This window comes from Suricata suricatta, chromosome 10, assembly GCF_006229205.1.
Source record: "Suricata suricatta isolate VVHF042 chromosome 10, meerkat_22Aug2017_6uvM2_HiC, whole genome shotgun sequence".
Lineage (NCBI taxonomy): Eukaryota > Metazoa > Chordata > Mammalia > Carnivora > Herpestidae > Suricata > Suricata suricatta.
Genome location: NC_043709.1, coordinates 67,777,045 through 67,798,548, shown reverse-complemented (window position 1 = coordinate 67,798,548; position 21,504 = coordinate 67,777,045). Strand labels below are relative to the sequence as shown.

Below are 21,504 nucleotides of genomic sequence, written 5' to 3'. Positions count from 1 at the left end.
AGCAGTGAGATCATGACCTGAGCTGAAGTCGGGCGCTTAACCAACTGAGCCACCCAGGCGCCCCTAAATGCAGTTTTATACTCTACTTTTTTTTAAATTAAAGTATGTTGTTAAAATTTTGTGTGAATATCTTTCTACAAAATTATTTTAAATAATTGCATTATATATTATCAATAGCTATATCTTCATTGACTTAAGAAAGAATTGTTTCCTAGAGATAGAATTATAAGATCAAAGAGTATGACTAATATTAAAGCTTTTGCTCCTTTTGCCAAATTGTCAACCAGAAATTCATACAACCTGACACTGGCAAAATCTCTATGTGTTCCCTGCTCCTTTGCTAATATTAGATATTAAGTCATTATTTTCTGTCATTTGATGACTAAAAAAATGACATATTAATCCTGGTTTTCCTTTTATGCAAATTTAGGGTTTACTTTCTGTGTTTATTTTTGTAGCTTATTACTGGGAGAATATTGATTTGGTAAATATTCAACTTGTGAGATGATGAGAGATGATGGCCACCCATGGGGTTCTTCCCAGTCTTTAATTCCAAGACAGTTGCAAGCTGTGTAACTGTATTTTGGGTCTTTCTCTTTTGTGTGCTAACTACATTCTTAGTAGTTAAACTTTCATGCTTCCTTTTTTAGAATTCAAAACTCTAATAAGTACTGAAAACAAGGCCACCTAAGTGCTCAGTTGGTTTAGCATCTGACTTCAGCTCAGGTCGTGATCTCATGGTTCATGAGTTTGAACCCCTCATTGAGCTGTGCACTGACAGTGTGGAGACGGCCTGGGATTCTCTCTCCCTCCCTGAAAGAGAACTTTCTTTCTCTCTCAAAATAAATAAATAAACTTTTAAAAAAGTGCTGAAAAGAAAGTATGTGGTACTTCATTTGGTTATAAAACCTGACAGGTCATAAACTGTGTGTCAACTCTACTCAAAAACAAATATCTTACAGATCTGAACTCATTTGGTAGAGAAACCTGACCTCCACCAGAATGAGGCTATTTATATATTTTATTTATCCCACTTAGAATGACTGTTCATATTTTTGGCTGCAGAACATGACTTTGAGTAAGGAGTGCTAACCCAGATCCCACTGAGGGTGTATATACTGTATACATATAGGAGTTATCTTCTTTTTGATTTCTGAATCAAAGGTTTGGGCATTAAAGATTTTGGATAAGGATATACGGACCTATGATTTTTTTTCCTTACATTTATATGTTCTCATCCCTCCTAGGCTTTGGAAACTGATTTTGAAATCAGACCTACTCTGGTTAAGCATGGAGTTACAACTCAATGTGCTTTGAGTTTAAAGACCATAGAAATTTAAGTGGGGTGTCTTCTTTCATCCCCAGGACACATATAATCACGATAATCTGGGAACTGACAGATAAGTGACTAGAACCAGGTTTTAGCTGAGCTACAGCCAACTGCAAACTCAGGGTAGTATTCAGTTGGGACCCCTGAGGGTCTTAGGAGGAGACCAGTTGAACTGTGAAGTGATAGTAATAGCTTTCCAAGATATTATTGGAACATTCTTCTATAATTAATACCACTTGTCCTTTATAGAACATAAACTGTCTTAGCCAAGCTTTTAAAAAACAATATCAAGTTGGTAAAATGAAGTGAAATCACTCTAGTTATATTATTATTATTAATGCTATTAATCTGAATTTTTAAAAAAGTATTTATTAAAATGGTAAAGGTTGCAGAAATGGAAAAGCTGACTCTTAATTCCTGTGGAATTGTAAGGAGCCCTGAATAGCCAAAACAATTTTAGAAAAAAACAAAGTTGGAGGACTCCCATTTCCTGTTTTCAACTTCAATGCTACTACAGTAATCAAAACAGTGTGGTACTAACATATGGATAAACATATAGACCAGTCCAGAAGTAAATCTCTACATCTGTGGCCAATGGATTTTTGAAGTGTGCCAAGTACACTTGGTGAGGAAAGAAGAATCTTTTTAACAAATTATGTTGTGACAACTGGATTTCCACATGCAAAAAGAATGAAGTTGGGCTCAGCCTTACATCATATACAAAAATTAACTCAAAATGGATCAACAACTTACATATAAGAGCTTAAGTTCTAAAACTCTTAGGAAAAAACAGGGATGAATCTCTATGACCTTGGGTATGGCAATGGATTCTTAGACATGACACCAAAATCTTGAGCAACAATAAAGTACATTGCTGATGAGAATATGAAATGGTATAGCCGCTGTGGAAAATAATTTGGTGGTTCCTCAAAAAGCTAACCATAAAATTATTGTATGACTTAGCAATCCCATAGCTAGGTATATACACAGAGGAATTGAAAACAAGAGACTCAGATACTTGTAGGCCATTGTTCATTGCAGGATTATTCATAATAGACAGAAGGTGGAAACAACCCAAATGTCCATCAACAAATGAAGGAATGATAAATAAAATGTGGTTTATTACACACACACACACACACACACACACACACACACTGGAATATTCAGTCATAGAAAGGAAGGAAAGAATTTTTGACACATGCTGCAACATGGATGAACCCAGACATCATTATGCTAAGAGAAATGAGCCAGAAACAAAAGGTCAAATATTGTATAATTCCACTTATGTGAAATATCTAGGAGGCAAATTCATAGAGACAGAAGTAGAGAAGACTTTATTATGGCCTGGGGCAGGGGGAACAGGAGTTCCTGCTTGGCAGTTAGAGTCTCTGACGTGATTAACAGAAAGTGTGGGAAATAGTGGTGACGGTTGCACAACATTGTGAGCAGGGTTAATGCCACCAAATTGTACACTTAAAAAATTGTTAAAATGGCAATTTTTCTGTCTTATGTATGTTACTACAACAAAAAATTTTTAAGATGGTAAAGGAGCTAGGGAGATTAGTTGGAATCTGAGAGGCCTGTGACATACCTTGGGTTTTTCTGTAAAAGCATTAGCTAATCTGGGCGGGATGTGAGAATGAATAATGTGATGATTGTTCCCAGCACTCCAAAAGGAGAAAAGGTTTTAACTTCCAGGTATATTTGGGGGCTGAATTACTGAGGGAGAAGGGGAAGAGGAAGTACATAAGAGGAGCTTAAAACACCACTAATCATAGAAATATAACAAGAGGAGGAAAATTAGGTTTATCAGAGCTCTTTTCAGGGATAACATTGTTATGTGTGGATGGAAGAAATCCTTAGGGTTGCCACCAGGATAAGGCTGGACGGGTGAGATGCCCTAGCATCACTGAACTGTCTATGAGAAATAAGCCCGCCCACTCAATCAAAGGAGGGACTTGGAGAGACTCCGAGTCCAGTGAAGCGAGGCTTTAATGAATGTTCTTCAAGAGCAGGTGTTTGATAGGCAGGCTTGGGGCAGTTATAGCAGGCAATTTATCTCCTGGTGTGCAAGTCCCTCCCCTCATTCCACAACGGCTGAGTACTACAGAGGGAATAGCCTTGCCCCGATGTCACCCATGCCCGCATAAGGCAAAAAGTAGTCTGATTGGAACAAGTGTACATTCCTTGAGGTTGTGCAGAGACTTCAGTTCTTTGGTGCATGTTCATTGCAAAGCCCGCGACAGTAAGCCTGAGAAACCGAGGGAAGAAACAGGAAGTGAAGTGTCTAAGGGTTTGGGACTCCTTTGTGGGGAAGTGGTGTTTGTGCATATTTCCAATTGCTTGTAAACCTATTGTTAACTCGACAGCACAGCTTTTATTTGGTATTTCTGAAAATCATCTCCCTTCTCACACTGTCCCTCTTTTGTTCTTCTGTGGAGTCCCTTGTCCTGTGGGAAGGAGCACATTCCTGTTTGATGAATTGCTGGAGCAGTGGGCAGGTTGGAGGAAAGGCAGAGATCCTCCTTTTCATAAATATTGTCCAAATCTTTGCAGAACAGTGTCTTGGAGGGACATTATATTATTAGTCTGCTTGGAGTGTGATCATACCCCCCTGTGGCCCAATGCAGTATGTTTCTGGAAACGTAAAAACTTTTATCATTATGTAAGTAATCTTGTTACATTCTGAGGAACTGAAGAACACTAGTAACTTTTCTAGAATAACAATGAATTTATAATTCATTTCATCATTGGTTCACTCACTCATGGAACCTCTATAATATACTAGGTATTATTTCAAATTCTGAGGAAAGAAAGCAGAATAAGACCATGACTTTTCCTCCAGGAGTTCATGGACCTGTAGTGAAGAAAAATAAGTTGGTGCCATGCGCTGTGATGGGGGGATGAACACCTATGTTTTTCCCAGGTTTCGTCTTCTATGGTGGTGGCCAATTGTGAGTGAGTAACTACCATGTGATTATTTGATACTCTGTTCAGCATAAACTACAGATTTGTTTATAATCACTCATCGTTATTTCCTCTCTCTTCCACACTCTAGAGCACCGACTGAAAAATTCTGTATTCTAATTATAATGCAGCAGTTGAGTTTTTGGACACGTGTAGTGATCTGACAGGGTTTACTAGATAATGCGAAGTACTGTAAGAGCATGAAGTTGAGGCAAGTAACTTAACTTGGTACATAAATGGTGACATCGAACTAAAAATGCAAAGAAAGAATGAAGTGTGTGTCTGGGTGAGGGGAGGGTGAAGGGGTGTGCATACCAGATGGACTGTCCTTAGGATGAGGTTACCAAAAAAAAAAAAAAAACCAGGATAAAATCTGATGACTGACCAAACTATCAAGAAAGGGAAAGAGAAACGTGAAGAACGGCTCCAGCGCTGGGTTAGGCAGTTATAATTGCTGCTAATATGGTACGTTAATCAGAAAAGGTAAAGGCAACAGAGGGAACCTTTGGAATAAGACACTTTTTACCATAATGTAGGGAGAGCATTTTTTTAAAGTTTCTAAATTACTTGATGGATAGTATTAAGTTTCAGACAGGAGTCAAAAATTTCCTTACCCTAACAAACGTGGCATCTTCATGAATGACTTTTTTGCTTTGCCTCTTTGTTTTTCCCCCTTCAGCTGTTTCTTCCATTTCCGGAATCATCAGAGAGAGAAAGAACACATACAAAAAAGAAAATAAGAGAGCATACTTTTACCTTAAGAGGGAAAAAACAGAACTCTAATAGAAACCATCAACTTGAATTTAAAATTGCATTCTAGAAATGATTTGATGATAATGTCACTTTTTTTTTTTCATTTAAATATTGTCGTCATTGAGTGGATGACACGGGTAAAGAAATGACCCATCCAGATTCAGAAAAATTAGGAAATATTTCCTGGGTCATATTTCTTTTTATTTCATTGTAAGTAAGCCAACAGTACATAGGACATTAAGGTCATTCAAAAATATTTGCTGAATTAATGTTATCTTTTTTTAAGTTTGAATTTATTTTATTATTAAAAAAGTAAACAGTCCCGATAAAAAGTGAGAAGGAAAAATTGGTGCCCAACGAGGTTAAGAATGCCAGAATTTAATAAAGATTGAAGTTAAAAAATAGCAATAGCCAATATTTATATAGTACTTAGCACTTCTCAGGTCACTTTTATATATGTATCAGTTAATTTGTTCTCCACAATGACCTTGTGATGTAGGTTTTATAATTTGCACTTTCACTGATGTAAGTGGTGTGCCTGAAGCCATAGAGTTATACTGTGTAGAGGTCTTACAGTTCAAGTCCACTCCTGTGTGGTAAAACACAGCCATCTTAGCCTTGAAAGAAACTCTCCTGTCTTTATGTTTTATGTTTCATTATTAACTTTCTTTTCATTTATGATGACTCTTTGGTCTCATTTTAGAATCTCATTTAATACAGCAGGGTCTGTGAGCTACAGGCTTACAACCTTTGGATAATATGGGAAATAGATTTTCCCCTAACTATCACCAAAACTGTTAACTGAGGCCAGCGAAAGAGGTACTGGAACGTGGGGACCGACTATGACTACCACAGGATGATGTGGGACCAGTGGGGAAAGCTCGGTTGTAAGTGATGTGGGCAGTAAGATGAGGTGGACCCACATAATATCTGGAAAGTATGAAGTGATAGGAAATGGTGTCTCAAGGGTGTAGTTCCTTTAAACATAGTGGTGGTTGGGTAGTAACATTCAGGTCAAATATCCGATACATGCTGAGACCAGTTTTCGGAGGCTTCTAGTTAAATGGGAGAAAAGTTTCAGGTCCAGGACTTCCTGGCACATCATTAGGCATGCTTCCCACTATGGGTATATGAATATATCCTCATTTTCAAGGTGAATGGGCCATTCCTTTGATATTTCTTTAGTTGTACATCAACTAGATCATGGAATTCCTGGTGACAGTTTCTTGATGTTTGTACTCAGATCAGCTAGTTCCATCCTTGACGCATGCCTGTTTTTAGCCATTTGCCTGAGTATTGTATCTTTTTACTTACTTTGTGGAGCTTTTTTGTTAATTCTAATTTGGCTGGCTATATCAATAAATGTCACTATTCTGTCGTCAGTTTTCCGAGATACATTTGTCTGTTATTTGTTAATACTTATCATAATTCCTTATCAAGTTACACTTAGCAGTGGGGAGCCCCTTGGAATTATTCACAGTAGCCCAGGAAACAAATCAATATATTTGAAAAGATGTTTAATTCTTTAAGTGGACAGATTCAGATTATCATTGTGTCACTTCTGGTGGTGGACTTCAGGCAACTAATAACCTCAAATTTTCATCATCTGTGAAAACAAAGATAAAAATAGGATTAAATAAGATCAGACATTTAGAAGTGCCAGGCACAAAATAAGACACTCAGGTAATTTCTGTTTACAGTTTTTCATGTCTCCGAGTCTGTGTACGTGAACTTAATTTATATTTATATAGTGTTGTATTTTTTTTACAACATGCTTTTGAATTGTCATGTGTATCCTTTGCACAGCCCTGTGAGATAACAAGGGAAAATAATTTTACTTTCAACTTCAGATAAATTTAGAGAGCCTAAGTTATTGCCTAGGGGAATGTAGCTAAATTGCAGAATTAGGACTTGAATTCAGTCAGTCCCCTTAATCTATGCCCAGTGCCCTTTGCACCGGATTCATCTATTTTTATCTGCCGTCTCTCTTGTATTCACTATGTGTCTCATCATTTCAGTGGCAAAAAAAAAATCACCATTTGGACCCACCCACTTCCATGCTGGTGCTCTTAAATAAAGTGTGAATGCCTAGTTCTGATTACATTTATTGCTAGGGCGCTTTGTTTTTTTACTCATGAGTTTCCTTAAAGAGCTTTTTGTGTTTTCTGATGAATAATAGATAGTCTGTGTTGTAAAATTATAGATAATGGCTCCTTTTATCCCCCACTTGAGATAAGTCTCCAGTCCACTCTGCTGTAGAAGTTCTCGATTTTGCAGTTGGAATAATAAGTGTTAGTTACTCCACTTCTTCTAAGTGATAGATAATCCTATGAATTGCAGTTTTCTGGTGAGGTTTCCACCAGGTTGTTGTGAACCCATTAACGTGACTAGACTTCTAGATAGTGGGCCCCTCATTTTGTTCTGCCAAATAAGTCAGAACTAGTATTACCGATGACCACATTGCTTTAACCTATCATAACTATATTGATAGTTTTTAAAATATGCTATTCTTTTAACTAATTATGATGTGATTGTAAAATTTAGGAAAAGTATTAATTTAGTGGGTTTGTTTTGCCCTAAACCCTCAATTATTTGACTTTTACCTACACAAACCCGTTGTTGAATGTGTGTACAGTGTTTTCCACAGTATTCCTTCGGCACTCCATAAATCTGTGTAGCTTACTAATTAGCTTAAAATTAACATTCATCATGTCTCAATTTCTTTTTCTCTAGAAGAGGGAATCGTGCTTACCTGGTTCTTCTTGGTATCCCCAGGGCCTAACAACACAATGGCTGCATTAAATTATAAACAAGGTAGTGAGGGTTGGTTGAACCTGACTTTCAGTTGTCCTTTCATTCCTTGTACATCCCATACAAAATTCCACTGATAGATAGGTCAAGACCAAAGTTTTTAAAAATAATATTGGGGAAAAATAGTTTTCAGTTCTCTAGTCCACTTTTTAATGAACAGTACAATAGAGGTCCCCAAAATAAACTTTTATATTTCAAATGCTTGAAATGAAATGAGCTAATCATGAAGCCATTCAAGGTGTTACTTCTGTTGTGTAAAGTGAGTCATGGTGACACTACTAAAAATACATTTCACAATAGTACATGAAAAATGATTGATATAAAAAAATAAAATTAACATTTTTGCCATATTAGAATGGTTTTTTTCCCCTGATTCTGCCCTATTTTTCATAAAAAGCCCTCAAAGTGTCACCTTGATTTTGACTATTTTTGCTGAGAAATGAACTTTTTCAGCTGTGTTAGATTACCAGAAATGAGAATATCAAACAGTAACGGGAGTCCTTCAGTAGTGGAAGTATAATTATCATATTAGCATCATAAATCATTTGCTTCTCAGCACTCTATTAGGTCATGAGAGCAGCAGCCGCAGCCTTCTACCTGGATGATGTTTCAGTAAAGCCATTTCTGTTTTTATTCACTCAAATTTACAGTTTCTCCTTTGTGTTGACATTAAGCAGTGAATCTATTAGTTTCCATTACCAGCAGAACAGCTAACACTATAAATAGTTTTATATTTTCCCTCACAAATCCTTTCAAGCTGCATAGATGCCTTTAATTTGATAGAACATCTGGGCAATACATCTTGTTTCTCCTCTGTCTTTAGGCAAATGCATACTTTCTTAAGCCCATCCTTAAAGAAAAAACAGAAGAAGAAAGAAAAAAATTCATAGCAGCTCTATTCTATCTTTTGAGCCCAGATTCCTAATAGATAAATAGGGCATCTAATTATAAAGTAATCCAGATAAGATGCAAAAGTCTGATCACTCCATCAGATTTCCAATAGTCATTTAAAAAATATCTGCAGTATTGTGTTTCATTGACTTGCTGGTTCTGTGGGGGGGGTGGCGGAAGACATAAGTACCACATATGCAGTTTTTCTGCATCTAAGATTTATAAAAAGGTTAGGGTTTTTTTCCTTTTTAATGTAAATCCAGCTGCAGAACACCAGTTTAAAACAGAATGTCATAGCCACTACCATAAACACATTTTAGCACATTCTAGAGGTGGCCTTCAAGAACGTAATTATCTTGGACAACTGTTGTTCTGATGTTGGAATAAACCGGTTTATTACGGTACGGTTTTCTAAGTGCGACAGACTGTGCAGTGACTGCCACGGTTCTCCTAGGGTTCTCAGAGGCGAGCGTTGTAATTCTGGCGTTGCCTGCAGCTCTGCAAGCCTTGGCTCAACCTGATCTGTTTCTTGTTTCTGCTTTGGTTCACAGTTAGGGATCCTGTGATGAATTCAGTTTTGTTTTGTTTTGTTAATTTTTAATGTTTATTTATTTTTGACTGGGAGAGACAGAGCCTGAGCAGGGGAGGGGCAGAGAGAGAGGGGGACACAGAATCTGAAGCAGGCTCCAGGCTCAGATTTGTCAGCACAGAGCCCAGAGCGGGGTTTGAACTCATGACCTGTGAAATCATGACCTGAGCCGAAGTTAGACACAACCGACTGAGCCACCCAGGTGTCCCTGAACTCACTTTTTTAAGTCACTTGTTTGTGTTGTCCTACCTACTGGCATTTTTTTTTTTTCAGTGCATAGGTGTACAGTGGTCTGAATTTAGTGGGCACGATTCTGAGTAAATCTAAAATCTAATCTTGATATTGGGATGTTTCTTAGTGATGTTCCAAACCTGAGTATTTGGTAGCTGAATTATTGGCTGACGTTTTGATTATGTTACACAGTCACTTAGAAATCTTTTAATCAACCTCCCTGAGAAGGTTTCTTTTGGGCCACTGAAGGGAATTTTTCTGGATTGATAGGGACTCAGTCTTTTCCTTCACAAAAGTCTCTAATGGATTTTTAAAAATTAGTATGCATTAAAAAAAAGGTGATACAAAGCCAAGATTAACATCACATTTCATAAAATCAAAAGTAATGTCTTAACATAATATAATGCTTATTCCATACTCAGTCTTCCTATTTTTGATAAATATGTCCTTTACAGCTGGTTTGTCCAACTTAGGATTCAGTTGAGTATCCCATATTGCTAATGGTTTTTGTGATATTATGACTTATCGTAAGAAATATATATTTGGTTTTCCTCAATTCCTGACACAGAGCTTCTGCAATTCACATAATTTCTGAAGTGATGAAAGAGATAAAGGTGCCTTTCGTGATATTGATGAGGTGACTTTTGGAAAGCCTTTAGGTAGCCACCAGATGGGGGCTGGTTGCTAAGGGAACTCATCTCAAGATTAGAGGATTGAACCTTTCACTCCCACCCTCTGACCTCCAAGGAGGTGATAGAAAGGAAGATTGAATCTGTTGCTAATGGCCAGTGATCAGTTAGTCATGCCTAAGTAATGAAGCCTAAGTAAAAACCCAAAAGGACCGGTTTTGGAGAGCCTCAGGTTGGTGAATTTGTGCAGGTGTGGGGAGAGAGGTGGCCTCAGAGCACGGAAGCCTTGTGCCTCTTCTCACTTACCTTGCTCTGTACCTTTTATCTGGCTATTCATCTGTATCCTTCGTAATAACTTGCATAGCCCAAGTTCCGTTGTTAACACTTACTGATGCGGTTTGGGGTGATAATGGGGTCCAGAGCTGGCAGCCAAGAAAGAATCCTTGAAGACGTCTTTGGTACAAAAAGGTGATTTTATGAAAGCACAGAAACAGGCCCGTGGGCAGAAAGAGCTGCTCTGGGGTTGTGAAGAGTGACTGGTTTTATACTATGGAATTGGGAGAGGTAAAGACGAAAGGGAGGCCTTCAAAGGGACTTTGATACGGTCAAGAGGACTTCTAGATACTTCCGGCCTTGCTATTGTCAAGCTGAGGGGGTTTTTCCTCTACTAAGGCCTTAACATCAGGATGGTAGGGGGTTCCTGGAGAAACATTTTACTCTGCCCCAACTATTTGTCAACGGGCCACAGGTTATAAGGAAATTTAATTTTATCTGCCATTTCCTTCTTGCCTTTGTTCTTCACATCGCTCTGGAGGGTGATGTTGGGGCTCCAGGAAACTGAGTCTACAGGATAGTGGAGATTAGTCTGTTGATAAGATTGCCTTTTTCTTATAATTTACCAAGACATTTGTGAATTGATGGAGACTCACAGCCTGCATGACTGTGATCTCTATCAGCTAACCGTTTATTTCCTTTCCTTTGTCCTTGGGCAGCCGGGATGCCTGAGGAATCTCACGCTTATCTCCCCTGGGGTGGGAGTGGCTGCTGTTAGCCTGCACTTTGCCTTTAGGTTGCCTCATGCTCCCTCATCACTTAGCAATACTAATAATTCCTGAATATAATTCAACACAGTCAATACTCACATTTTTCTAATTTGTTTTTAAGTCTTCTGTATCTGGTCTTTTAAAACCAGGATCCAGTCTAGAAGCATGTACTGCAAATGGGTGTTTTGTTTTCTCCTTATCTTTTCATCTGGAACAATTCCTTTTATTTGTATCAGGAACTTGTAGACAGGGTGAGACTGGTGTCTTACAGAACAACCCAGCTTCTGGATTTGGCTCCTTTTTCCCTTCCACGCTGTGCAGTGACCACTAGTTACATGTGGCTGTTGAGCTGTTGAAATGTGGCTGGTCCCGACTGAGACATGTGGGTATAACATACATGTTGGCTTTCTAAGACTTAGTATACAGTACAAGTAAAGTATTTCACTAGTAAATTTTTATATTGAATACATGTGGGGGTTTTTTGTTGTTATTTTTTTATGTTTAATAATTTTTGAGAGAGAGAGAGAGAGAGAGAGAGCACAAGCAGGGGAGGGGCAGAGAGAGAGAGAGAGAGACAGACAGACACAGAATCCAAAGCAGGCTCCAGGCCTAGCTGTCAGCACAGAGCCTGACTCGGGGTCAAACTCACGAGCCATGAGTGAGATCATGACCTGCGCTGAAGTCACCTTAACTGGCTGAGCCACCCAGGTGCTTCTTGAATACATGTTTTTTTGTTTTGTTTTGTTTTAATATAATTTATTTTCAAGTTGGCTAATATACAGTGTGTAAAGTATGCTCTTGTTTTTGAGGGTAGATTACTGTGATTCATTGTTTATATACAATACCCAGTGCTCATCCCAACAAGTGCCTCCTTAATGCCCATCACCCATTTTTCCCTCTCCCCTGCCTCCTCCCCATCAACCCTCAGTTTGTTCTCTGTATTTGAGATTTTTTAGTGGTTTGTCTCCCTCTCTGTTTGAAACTATTTTCCCCCCTGAATTTAAATAATAATCTGCATATCTCAAGTTAAAGAGATTGTATTGCTAAAATTAATTTTACCTGTTTACTTTTTATTTTCCTAATGTACCCTACTAGATAATTTTATTTGGCTCCCAGTGTATTTCTATCAGTGCTATTCAACAGGTTTTAAAACAGAAAATTGCTACTGCAAAATGACTCCACATCAGTTCTGTGATATGTAGTTGAAAAAAATATCAATAGGCTGAAATGTTCCTTAGCTAGAGTTTTATAACATAGTTGTGGACATAGTTGCAGTGTCCTTCCATGTAGAAGCTAAATGATTTTCCGTGGTAGATCTAGCCTACGGCATTTTATGACTGAATATCGTAGAAATGTGGCCTTGTCCACTGGATGAAATAGCTACTAAAGATTCTGAGTGTCCCTGATAACTGAAAGTGTTAAATAATGTAAACTTAGAGGTGTGCCCTCAATACAGTTGGTAAGCCAGTGCTGATGATTTAAAAGCAAAAAAAAAAATACATGAGTCACTGAAAGTTATGCTTTATTTATTTGTTTATTTTTAGTGTTGGAAAACCTTGAACAGACAGTTGTCTCCAGTTTTGGAACACTGGAAAGTCAGCCTGATTTCCAAACCCCAGAATTTGTAAGTACTCCTACTCTATCTTAAATTTGAATTGGTTAGCAAGAGATTTCTCACAAAATGGAGAAAAGGGTGTTTTATGAAATCTTGCCTTTGGTGCCTCTGGATCTGGCACTGTCTCACGTGCAGTGTCTGTGTATTTTAAGCTCCAGTTCCCCAGGGGACAGGTTACTGAACCACAGTGTCTTGGCATCATGCTCTATAGGTTTGTTCTTCATATGCTTGTAAACAGCAAATGGGAGCTCTTTCTGCAGGAAGGTAGCAGTATTACTGCCCAAACTCCCCCTTCGTTCATTAATAGCTTTGGTGTCCATTTCTGCTGTTAGCAGCTCTGGAAACCAGTCTTTACTGAGCACATGCAGGTGCACTGACCAGCCTGACTCCCATTTAACTCTGGATCCTACAGTAATACAACCCACATAGATGTATCTTCTAGGGTTAGGAGTATTTTATTGGTTGTTCCTACCAAGAGGGGAACTAAACGCTCTCACTAAATTAGACTCATTAAAGATTAGCGATGGTTCCTACCCTCGAGGAATTAAAAATCTTATTAGATGCTGCTGTGGTTTTATTAATGCCTTGTTTAAAGAAAATTAAGCACATAGGATGCCTTGTGCAGAATGTCCTTACTAAGTAGATTTTATATTAGGCTCATTTGAAGAGGGGGATGGGAAGAATGTTTCTCTGACTCATGTACCATATTATTGCCCCAGATGTATAGGAAATCATGCCAGGATCCACCTAGATTTGCTTATTTTTGCTCTTTGCTGTAAATGACTTGGCTACCACTTTAGCAATGCAAAAATCTTTTTTTGCTTTCTTTTCAAAGTGTGATATACAGTTGCCACAATTGTATTATTGATAAAGACAAAAAAACCCCTCATTATGTGCTTTTCCTCTTCTCACTCATTCTTTATAGATTACCTACTCAGTTCAGCCAAGAGTAAGGAAACTAGGCAGTGCTCTGGACTGAAAAGGGATCGCCCATAAAACTATATCCACAATGCCACTTTATTTCACAGTGTGGGACTCCTGCGGTGTACTAGCAGATTGCCTACTGTGAAAAGCACTTGGATATAATAGAAAGACATAGTATTCAATGACTTCCTTGTTATATTCAATGAGATTTTCAGTGAAGGAAAATTGTGAGTGCTCACCAATATTCCTGTATCTTAAAGTAGCAGAGCAGCTTTGCAGTTTTTCTAACTTCTACAGTTAGAGCCCCTAAAGCAGAATTGACACAGATATTTCACTTTTGAATGTTAAATTGGTACAGACTCATGGAGCCAGCCCTTTTTTTGTTTCACTCTGTTGGTACTCTTTAAGCACTATAGGTAATCCAAAAAGAGCTGTGTGCAATAAAGTGTTGATGTGCTTGGTAAACACCCGTGTAGTTCACACTGATTCCCTGTGTGAAAATGAAAGTATTTTTCTCAAGAACAGCTTTTAGTAGATAGATAGTGTTGTTTCAGATTGGCGTGCCTCAGCAATATCTTTGCAGTAGGTAGTCTACACTGGTAATTACACTGGTGATGTTATTCAACCTTCAGCATTAACTTCTTGACTCTACTGCACTTTCCTTTCCAAGGGAAAGGAAGGCTGGTGAGTCTAAGCTAGAACAATCAGGAGTTGAACTTGAGGAATGCAGAATAGACTTACGTTTTGAGAGACTGTTCCTAACAATGGGTCTGAGGACATCCAAGCTGAAAGATTTTTAAGCTACATCCCTGTATTTTTATTTTTCCCTGTCATGCCTCAAGAATATCTGGAATCATTTCTTTAGACTGCATTAGTGCAGGCAAAGATGTTAAAAATAGTTTCCTTATATGTGTGGTTGATATAAAATTTCTATATCCAGCTAGTCTCTTTCCCTAATTATGTGTCCTACCATGTTTAAGAAGGAGTCTGTGATTTTCCGGTGCTTTACGGATGTTCACACATGCTCATTGCATGTCACGTCTTTGGGTTACATGTACATGGCTGCTAGTATTTTCTTGTCACATCACTGGAACCTCTGTACTTCCAGTTCCCTAGTAAATGTGTATTTCCTCAACTGCTGTCTCTGTTGTAAACAATCAGGAGGTGTATAAAGTGCCCTGGGAACAGCGTACTCGAGGGAATCCGGCACAGTGTTTAAGGGTAGCCTTTTTTGTAGGCAGAAAGTTACAGCTTTGGTGAGAACGGGTGGCTCCCGTGTGTTGGCAGGTGGACTGGGCAGATGCCAGGACAAAACCAGGTAAGCTGATCCAAACCAAAAATTTAAATCAGAAACAGGGGCAAGAGTATACGCCTAGGAGCAAAGGGAGCCTGGCGCAAAGCAAGATTGAAAACATAAAGAAGACAGGGAAGGGCAAAAGCTGAAATATCAGTGCTCTGTGATTCTCCGTCTGGCATTTGGAAGGGGCACCTGCCGTTTGCAGAGGTGAACGGAAATAAAGCGAAGCACAGACCATGTTTGCTCAGACCTTATTCTCAAGTTGGTCAGATTTTAGAAGGATCAAGGCCTAGTGTTTTCAGACAGCGGAGTGTGTTTATATAGTTTGGCCAACAGGGAGAATGCAATGCTTATCATTATTAGTTTGTTTCCTTCAGGATTTCTGTTCTTCTTTTGTTTTAAACAAGGCCTAAGCCAGCAGTGCTGGTCGAGGAGCCTTGGTTACCGGCTTGAGAAGCACAGTAAAGCTTTCCTTCACAGCTCAGGTGCCTGGAATCTGACTAGCCAGGCAAAGCCAGTGTTGCTGTATAGTTGGCGTGAATCGTGGGTAAATAAATGATACCGTGAAGCCCCTGGGTGGCTCCAAGAGAGACAGCAGGCCGCCTTGTTTTTGGTGGGGCCCACCCTGCTGCTCCTCCAGGTCCCTGCAGGGTTTGTACACCAGTGACAGGTCCCCTACGTACCTGTGTTGGTCCTCTCCACCTCTCATTCTACTTTGCAGACTGAGGAGAGTGAGTTTTGCCAACCTATCTGAAATGCTAGGGAGTGAACAGAGATGTGAACCCGAAGTACCTGTGTTCTTGCTACCCCAAAGCTAGTGACGTAACCCACTTGGACGTGGCGTGGGGGTGTGAAGGGCGTTCATTGTGAAAGGGGCCTGGCTAAATGCTGACTTTACAGAGAGTAAACTAGCTGATCTCCTGGTAGGACACTGTCTCAGTCCTGGTGGGTTTTTGTTCAAGTCCAGTGAAAACCTGTTTATAATTTATTAACTGAATATTTTATCCTGAATATTTTCCACACTGTTATTTTTCCAGTTGTATTGAGATATAATTGACATGTAGCACTGTGTGAGTTTAAGGTGTTCAGCTCCACACTGTGTTTTTTTTCCCCTTTAACATTATTGTTATCTTCTCTAACGTCTGTTCTGTTGTGTTGATGAACTATAATTAATCAACATTGTAATTTTCAGAGCAATTAGTTCAAGGGGGATCTAGTCAAGGAAATGGTGACATGGCCAGATGTTCTGGAACACTGTGATTGGTGGCCATCATTTATAGCTGTGGGTCCTGAAAATAGACTAGGTTCATGATGACAAGCATCAGACTCTGGAAAAGGAATTTGGCCAAAGTGAGGCTGGGGAGTAAGTATCAGAGACCCAGATCTCCTTGTAGAATTTAGACTTTGAAACAGAGGCTACAGAACTAGGCAGCCAGAACCAAGGATGAGAGGGGTGTCTGAGTGCCTCAGTGAGTTGAGCATCTGACTCCAGATTTCGGCTCAGGTCATGGTCCCAGGGTCATGGGATCAAGCCCCATGTTGAGCTCTGTGTCAGTCTCTGCTAACTGTGGAGCCTGCTTGAGACTTATTCATTTATATTCTCTCTCTCTCTCTCTCTCTCTCTCTCTCTTGCTCTCGCTCTTTCTCCACGCCTTGTTTTGCCCCTCTCCCTTATTTGTGTGTATGTGTGTGTGTGCGCGTGCGCTCTAAAATTTAAAAAAAAAAAAAAATTTTTTTTTTTTTTTTTTAATGAAGATGGGAACACCTGGGTAGGACTCTTGATTTCAGCTCAGGTAATGATCTCATGGCTCGTGACATTGAGCCCCACATCAGGCTCTCTGCTGTCAGCACAGAGTTTGCTTCAGATCCTCTGTCCCTCCCACTTTGCCCTTAACCCTGCTCACACTGTCTTCCTCTCTCTCTCTCACAAGTAATATCCCCTTTTCCAGACTTTTCAGAACTTAAGGTTTATGACTAACTCTCCTGGCTTTTTAGATGCAGGACGATTTGTAACCAGCCCTTGTTCCATGCCAATCAATGATGTTTTCCTTGACTTCTGCCAAATTTGGAGTAGATAATAAGAGCTTGGGCTGGCAAAAGAATATTAGGATTATGATAGAATAAACCAGAGAAAATGATGAGAAACCACAGGATTTAGAAAGAATAAGCTAAAACATAGACTCAGGAAGATGGGGATCAAAGTGGAACAAAAATCTGTCCACTTCACGCCTGTGGATCTGTAGAGAGAAGGAGGTCTGAAGACTCATTATCCTACTTGGAATTTTGTGTAACTGGCTCCCTTTTTGAGGGAATATGCTACTTTACAAAAAATACAGTTGACTTCCTGAAATTCAAGTTTGATGGTCTTTAATTAGATGAAAACACATGTGATTCCCAAAGAGTTTAAATGTTCTATTTTAGGCACTGAAAAACAGGAAAAAAAAATCCCTATACTTATGAAGCTTACATGTTGGTGGGGGAGACATAAAAAACAAAAAAATAAGATCTATAACATGCCATTACAGGGTAAGTCCTTTAGAGAAAAGTAAAGTAAGGATTATATGTGTGTTGGCTATGGTTTTAAATAGAGTGTTCAAGGGATTTCTCAGCAATAGAGTGGTCAGAAGGTGACAAGTGGAAAGACCTGAAAGCAGAGGTGCTGGAGCCAACTATTTGGAAATCTAGATGAAGGACATTCCAGGCAGAAGAAATAGCGTAGACAAAGGTCCTGAGGTAGGAGTTTGAGATATGTTTGTGGAAATGGAAGGAGGCCAACATAACGAGCAGAATGAAACATGGTGAAAGTAGTAGATAGTGGGGACTTTATTGTAAACACTTTGGTTTTACTCTGACTTGGGAAATCATTTGAGGTAAGCCTTTGGAAGATGTACTGGGGGTTCTGAGCAGAGGAGGGACTTGACCTCCACTGCCATGTGTTTTAACAGGACTTTGGCCGTGTTGAACAAGAGCAAAAGCAGGGAGACCAGTAGGACTTATCAAGAACCCAAATGAAAGGGGGTGGTGGCTTGGCCCTCAGTGTTAATTGTGGCATTAGTGAGACATACTCAAATTCTCAGTATGGTTTTTTATTTTATTTTATTTTTTTTACATTTATTTATTTTTGAGACAGAGGGAGACCAAGTGCGAACAGGGGAGGGGCAGAAAGAGAAAGAGACACAGAATCTGAAGCAGGGTCCGGCTCTGAGCTAGTGGTCAGCACAGAGCCCGACATGGGGCTGGAACCCACAAACCTTGAGATCATGACCTGAGCCAAAGTTGGATGCTCAACTGACTGAGCCACCCAGGTGCCCCTTCAGTATGTTTTGAAGAACCAATAAGATTTGTTGACAGATCAGATGTGAGGTGTGTGAGAAAGAGCAGTCAAGGATGACTCCGTGGTTTTTGATCTGGGAGGGGCTGATGAAGGAGTAGTGTGAGGGGAGGCTATGTGGAAGAAAATAAAAATTCTGTTTTCAACATGGATAATTTGAGACACCCAAATAGAGATGTCAACATGCAGTAAAATATATGGGTCTGGAGTTAAAGAGAGCCAGAGATATGGGAATTGTCAGCACACAGGTGGTGTTGAAAGCTGTGGACTGAATGAGAACAGCAGGGGGTGAGGTGAAGACACCCCGACAAGCCCTGGGGACTCCAGTGCTCACAGATCAGGGAAATGAGGCTGGAGGAAAACGAGGACAGTCCTGGAAGCCAAATGAGGAAGGTAAAAAGTCGGAGGGAATGACCAAATCCGCCGATGAGGATGGGAAATTGGATTTTGCGGTGTGGAAAAGACCTGGACGAGAGAAGGCTCAGCTGAATGCTGGGCTGCAAAACTAGGGAGGATTGAAAACAGGATGGGAGAAAAGGGACCAGGTACATAGCATTTAGATAACATTTTCCTTTTTCTTCTGAACATGAATGCAGAGCAAGAGGCTATTATGGATTAGGATTGAGAGAGGTTTTATTTGTTTTTTTATTTTTTATTAATTAGTGTTAAGATGGCAGGAATTGCCCTCACCCCACCAGTTGGGTTAGGTCGGGGCCAGGGTGGCAGACAGGTCCCGTGCTCCTCCTGCCTGCGAGCCCTACCAGAATATCCTGGTCTTCCGCTAGGTGGTTGTGATGGACAGAGCAGAACCTTGGCAAGGGTGCTATTGAAATGATGAGCTGGGAAACGCAACCTTACAGAAGGAGGGGAGGGAAGAAAATGCGAATCTGCAGATCGGTTAGAAAACCTCACAGGGCCTCCAAGATCATTGTGCAATTAGGAAAGGATGTTAGTTGTGGTCAGAAGGGGGATTCCAGAGTAAGTGGTTTTGGAAAGGCAATTTTTCAAGTAATAACAAGGTCTGGGTTTGGACCATGGAAGTTAGTGCACGAGAGGGAGAACATCATTGATGATAAGTTACTAAGTGGCCAAGGTGGCTCAGTCATGTCTGTGGATACATATGTCTTTCTGGATGAGGGAAAACTTGAAATGGAGAGGGAAATGTGAGCCAGGGGCCAGGTTTTCTGTGGGCCAGGAACATCGGCTGGGAGGTAGGAGATGAAAGGCTCTGGGAAACTCTGGGCTCATACTCTGCATGGACCTAAGGGGAACTGTTTTCGTCCCAGGAACATTGAGGACTCATGGTCTGGAAGTGACATATACAATGAAGTGAATGTCCACCTTACTTCCTTGCCCTGAGTGTGAAAGGTATAAAAGAATAATCAGAGCCAGCCACCCATACATGTGCATATTTTGTTTGCAGGCTTTGTTTCAGAGTGATTGATCAAGTTTTATTTCAAGGTGGGTTCCAGGATCTGTTTTAACTTCATTCCCCGCCCCCACCGAAATCCAGACTACATTTGGTTATTTCTGGCTTAAATGGCCCTGAGGCAAATGAATTGATGCTCAAGGCTGTTGAGAGAGATGGTAGTTTATTTTATGGCTGTCTAGAGTCTCTCTCTGGCTAATCCCAGAAATCCAACTGAAGTACTAAGGTCTGCCTCAAGCTCACAAGATCTTCCAGCTCTGGAAGACTGGGGATAAGGCAGGACCTTTCTGCTCAAGCATTTCTTTACTTGGGTGTGTGTTCTTGTGTTTTCTACAACAGAGAAATGGGGTAGCTTTGCCTTGTACCTTTTGGCACTAAATTCACCAAAATAAAAGAGAAAAGGAACTAAACCAAAAAAGGAAACCAAATAAAGGAACAGTGATTTGGCAAAAGGAACTCTCAGAAGGAGAAAGGAGACCAAAGATAGGCTAGTAGAACTGCTGAATTGGCCCATTTGCTATGGGAGGAATTCACACGACATTTCACCTTTGAAAGCATTTTGTACATTCAAGAGCAAAAGGTGAGGGAATATAAACTTTGCCTGAGTATGGAGGGAAGGAGACGTACTCATTTGCTATATGTGGCTGATTCCAAAGCTACATTTGTGGATTTGTTAGGATTGGAAGGTAGGAACAAGAATCGGTAGCAGTCCAGTGTGAAAAGTCTCAGTCAGAAATCTCTTTCTGAGTCACTTCTTTGGAATACAGAATACATTTTCCCAGAGAAACAGCCATAAATGGTGATTGGGCTTCTAGGTCCAGCCAGCCAGACTAGCTAAGGCCAGTTTAACTCAGAGTGCTAACAAATTAGTATGTCATCCCCTACTAATAATCCACTGGAACACTCCAGTCTTATTTTTTCCATTATTATTAACATTTAATTTTTTAGTTTTAATTTTTTACTTTTTTAGTGTTTTATTTTTTTGAGAGAGAGAAAGAGAGTGAGTGAGAGTGAGTGAGTGTGTGTGTGTGTGTGTGTGTGTGTGTGTGTGTGAGTGAGTGAGTAGGGGAGGGTCAGAGAGAAAGGCAGACACAGAATCTGAAGACAGGCTCCAGGCTCTGAGCTAGCTGTCAGCACAGAGCCTGATGTGGAGCTTGAACCTATGAATGCGAGATCATGACATGAGCTGAAGCCAGACGCTCAACCAGCTGAGCCACCCAGGGACCCCTATTATTAACATTTTCGAATAAAGCTAAAGTCCAGAGTAAGTGTATAAGTGGAACCTTGTGGAAAAAATGCTTAGCCTGATGAGTGAAAGAGGATTGGTTTTGAGTTATGTTAGATTCTGAAGCAGTGTTCCATCCAAAATTTGAGGAAGACAATATAATGGTATGAGATAACAGAAAAGAGTATATCAGCTTCCATATTCCTTTTGTCTTTTCTGCTAATGAAGGTGACCTTTAGATTGGAAAGGTTCAAGCCCTGGGAAGGAGCCATAGAAGTCCGTGCTGGGGGCGCCTGGCCGGCTCAGTCTGTTGAGCGTCTGACTGACAGCCTGGGGCCTACTTTGGATATTCTCTCCCTCTCTCCCTCTCTCCCTCTCTCCCTCTCTCCCTCTCTCCCTCTCTCCCTCTCTCCCTCTCTCCCTCTCTCCCTCTCTC

General features: G+C 40.0%; 1 protein-coding gene across 3 annotated transcripts in view; it reads left to right on the top strand.

The window, feature by feature from the left end:
• The window catches only part of ANO6 (anoctamin 6), a 193,078-nt gene that overhangs the window by 63,596 nt on the left and 107,978 nt on the right, over positions 1-21,504 (top strand). For 2 of the 3 annotated variants that reach the window (XM_029954242.1, XM_029954241.1), the window contains one exon: positions 12,792-12,871. In XM_029954242.1, the coding sequence (XP_029810102.1) occupies positions 12,792-12,871 (80 nt within the window). Of the gene's footprint in view, positions 1-11,547; positions 11,630-12,791; positions 12,872-21,504 lie in introns of those variants that run through there. The other variant, XM_029954243.1, reaches the window with a different exon arrangement.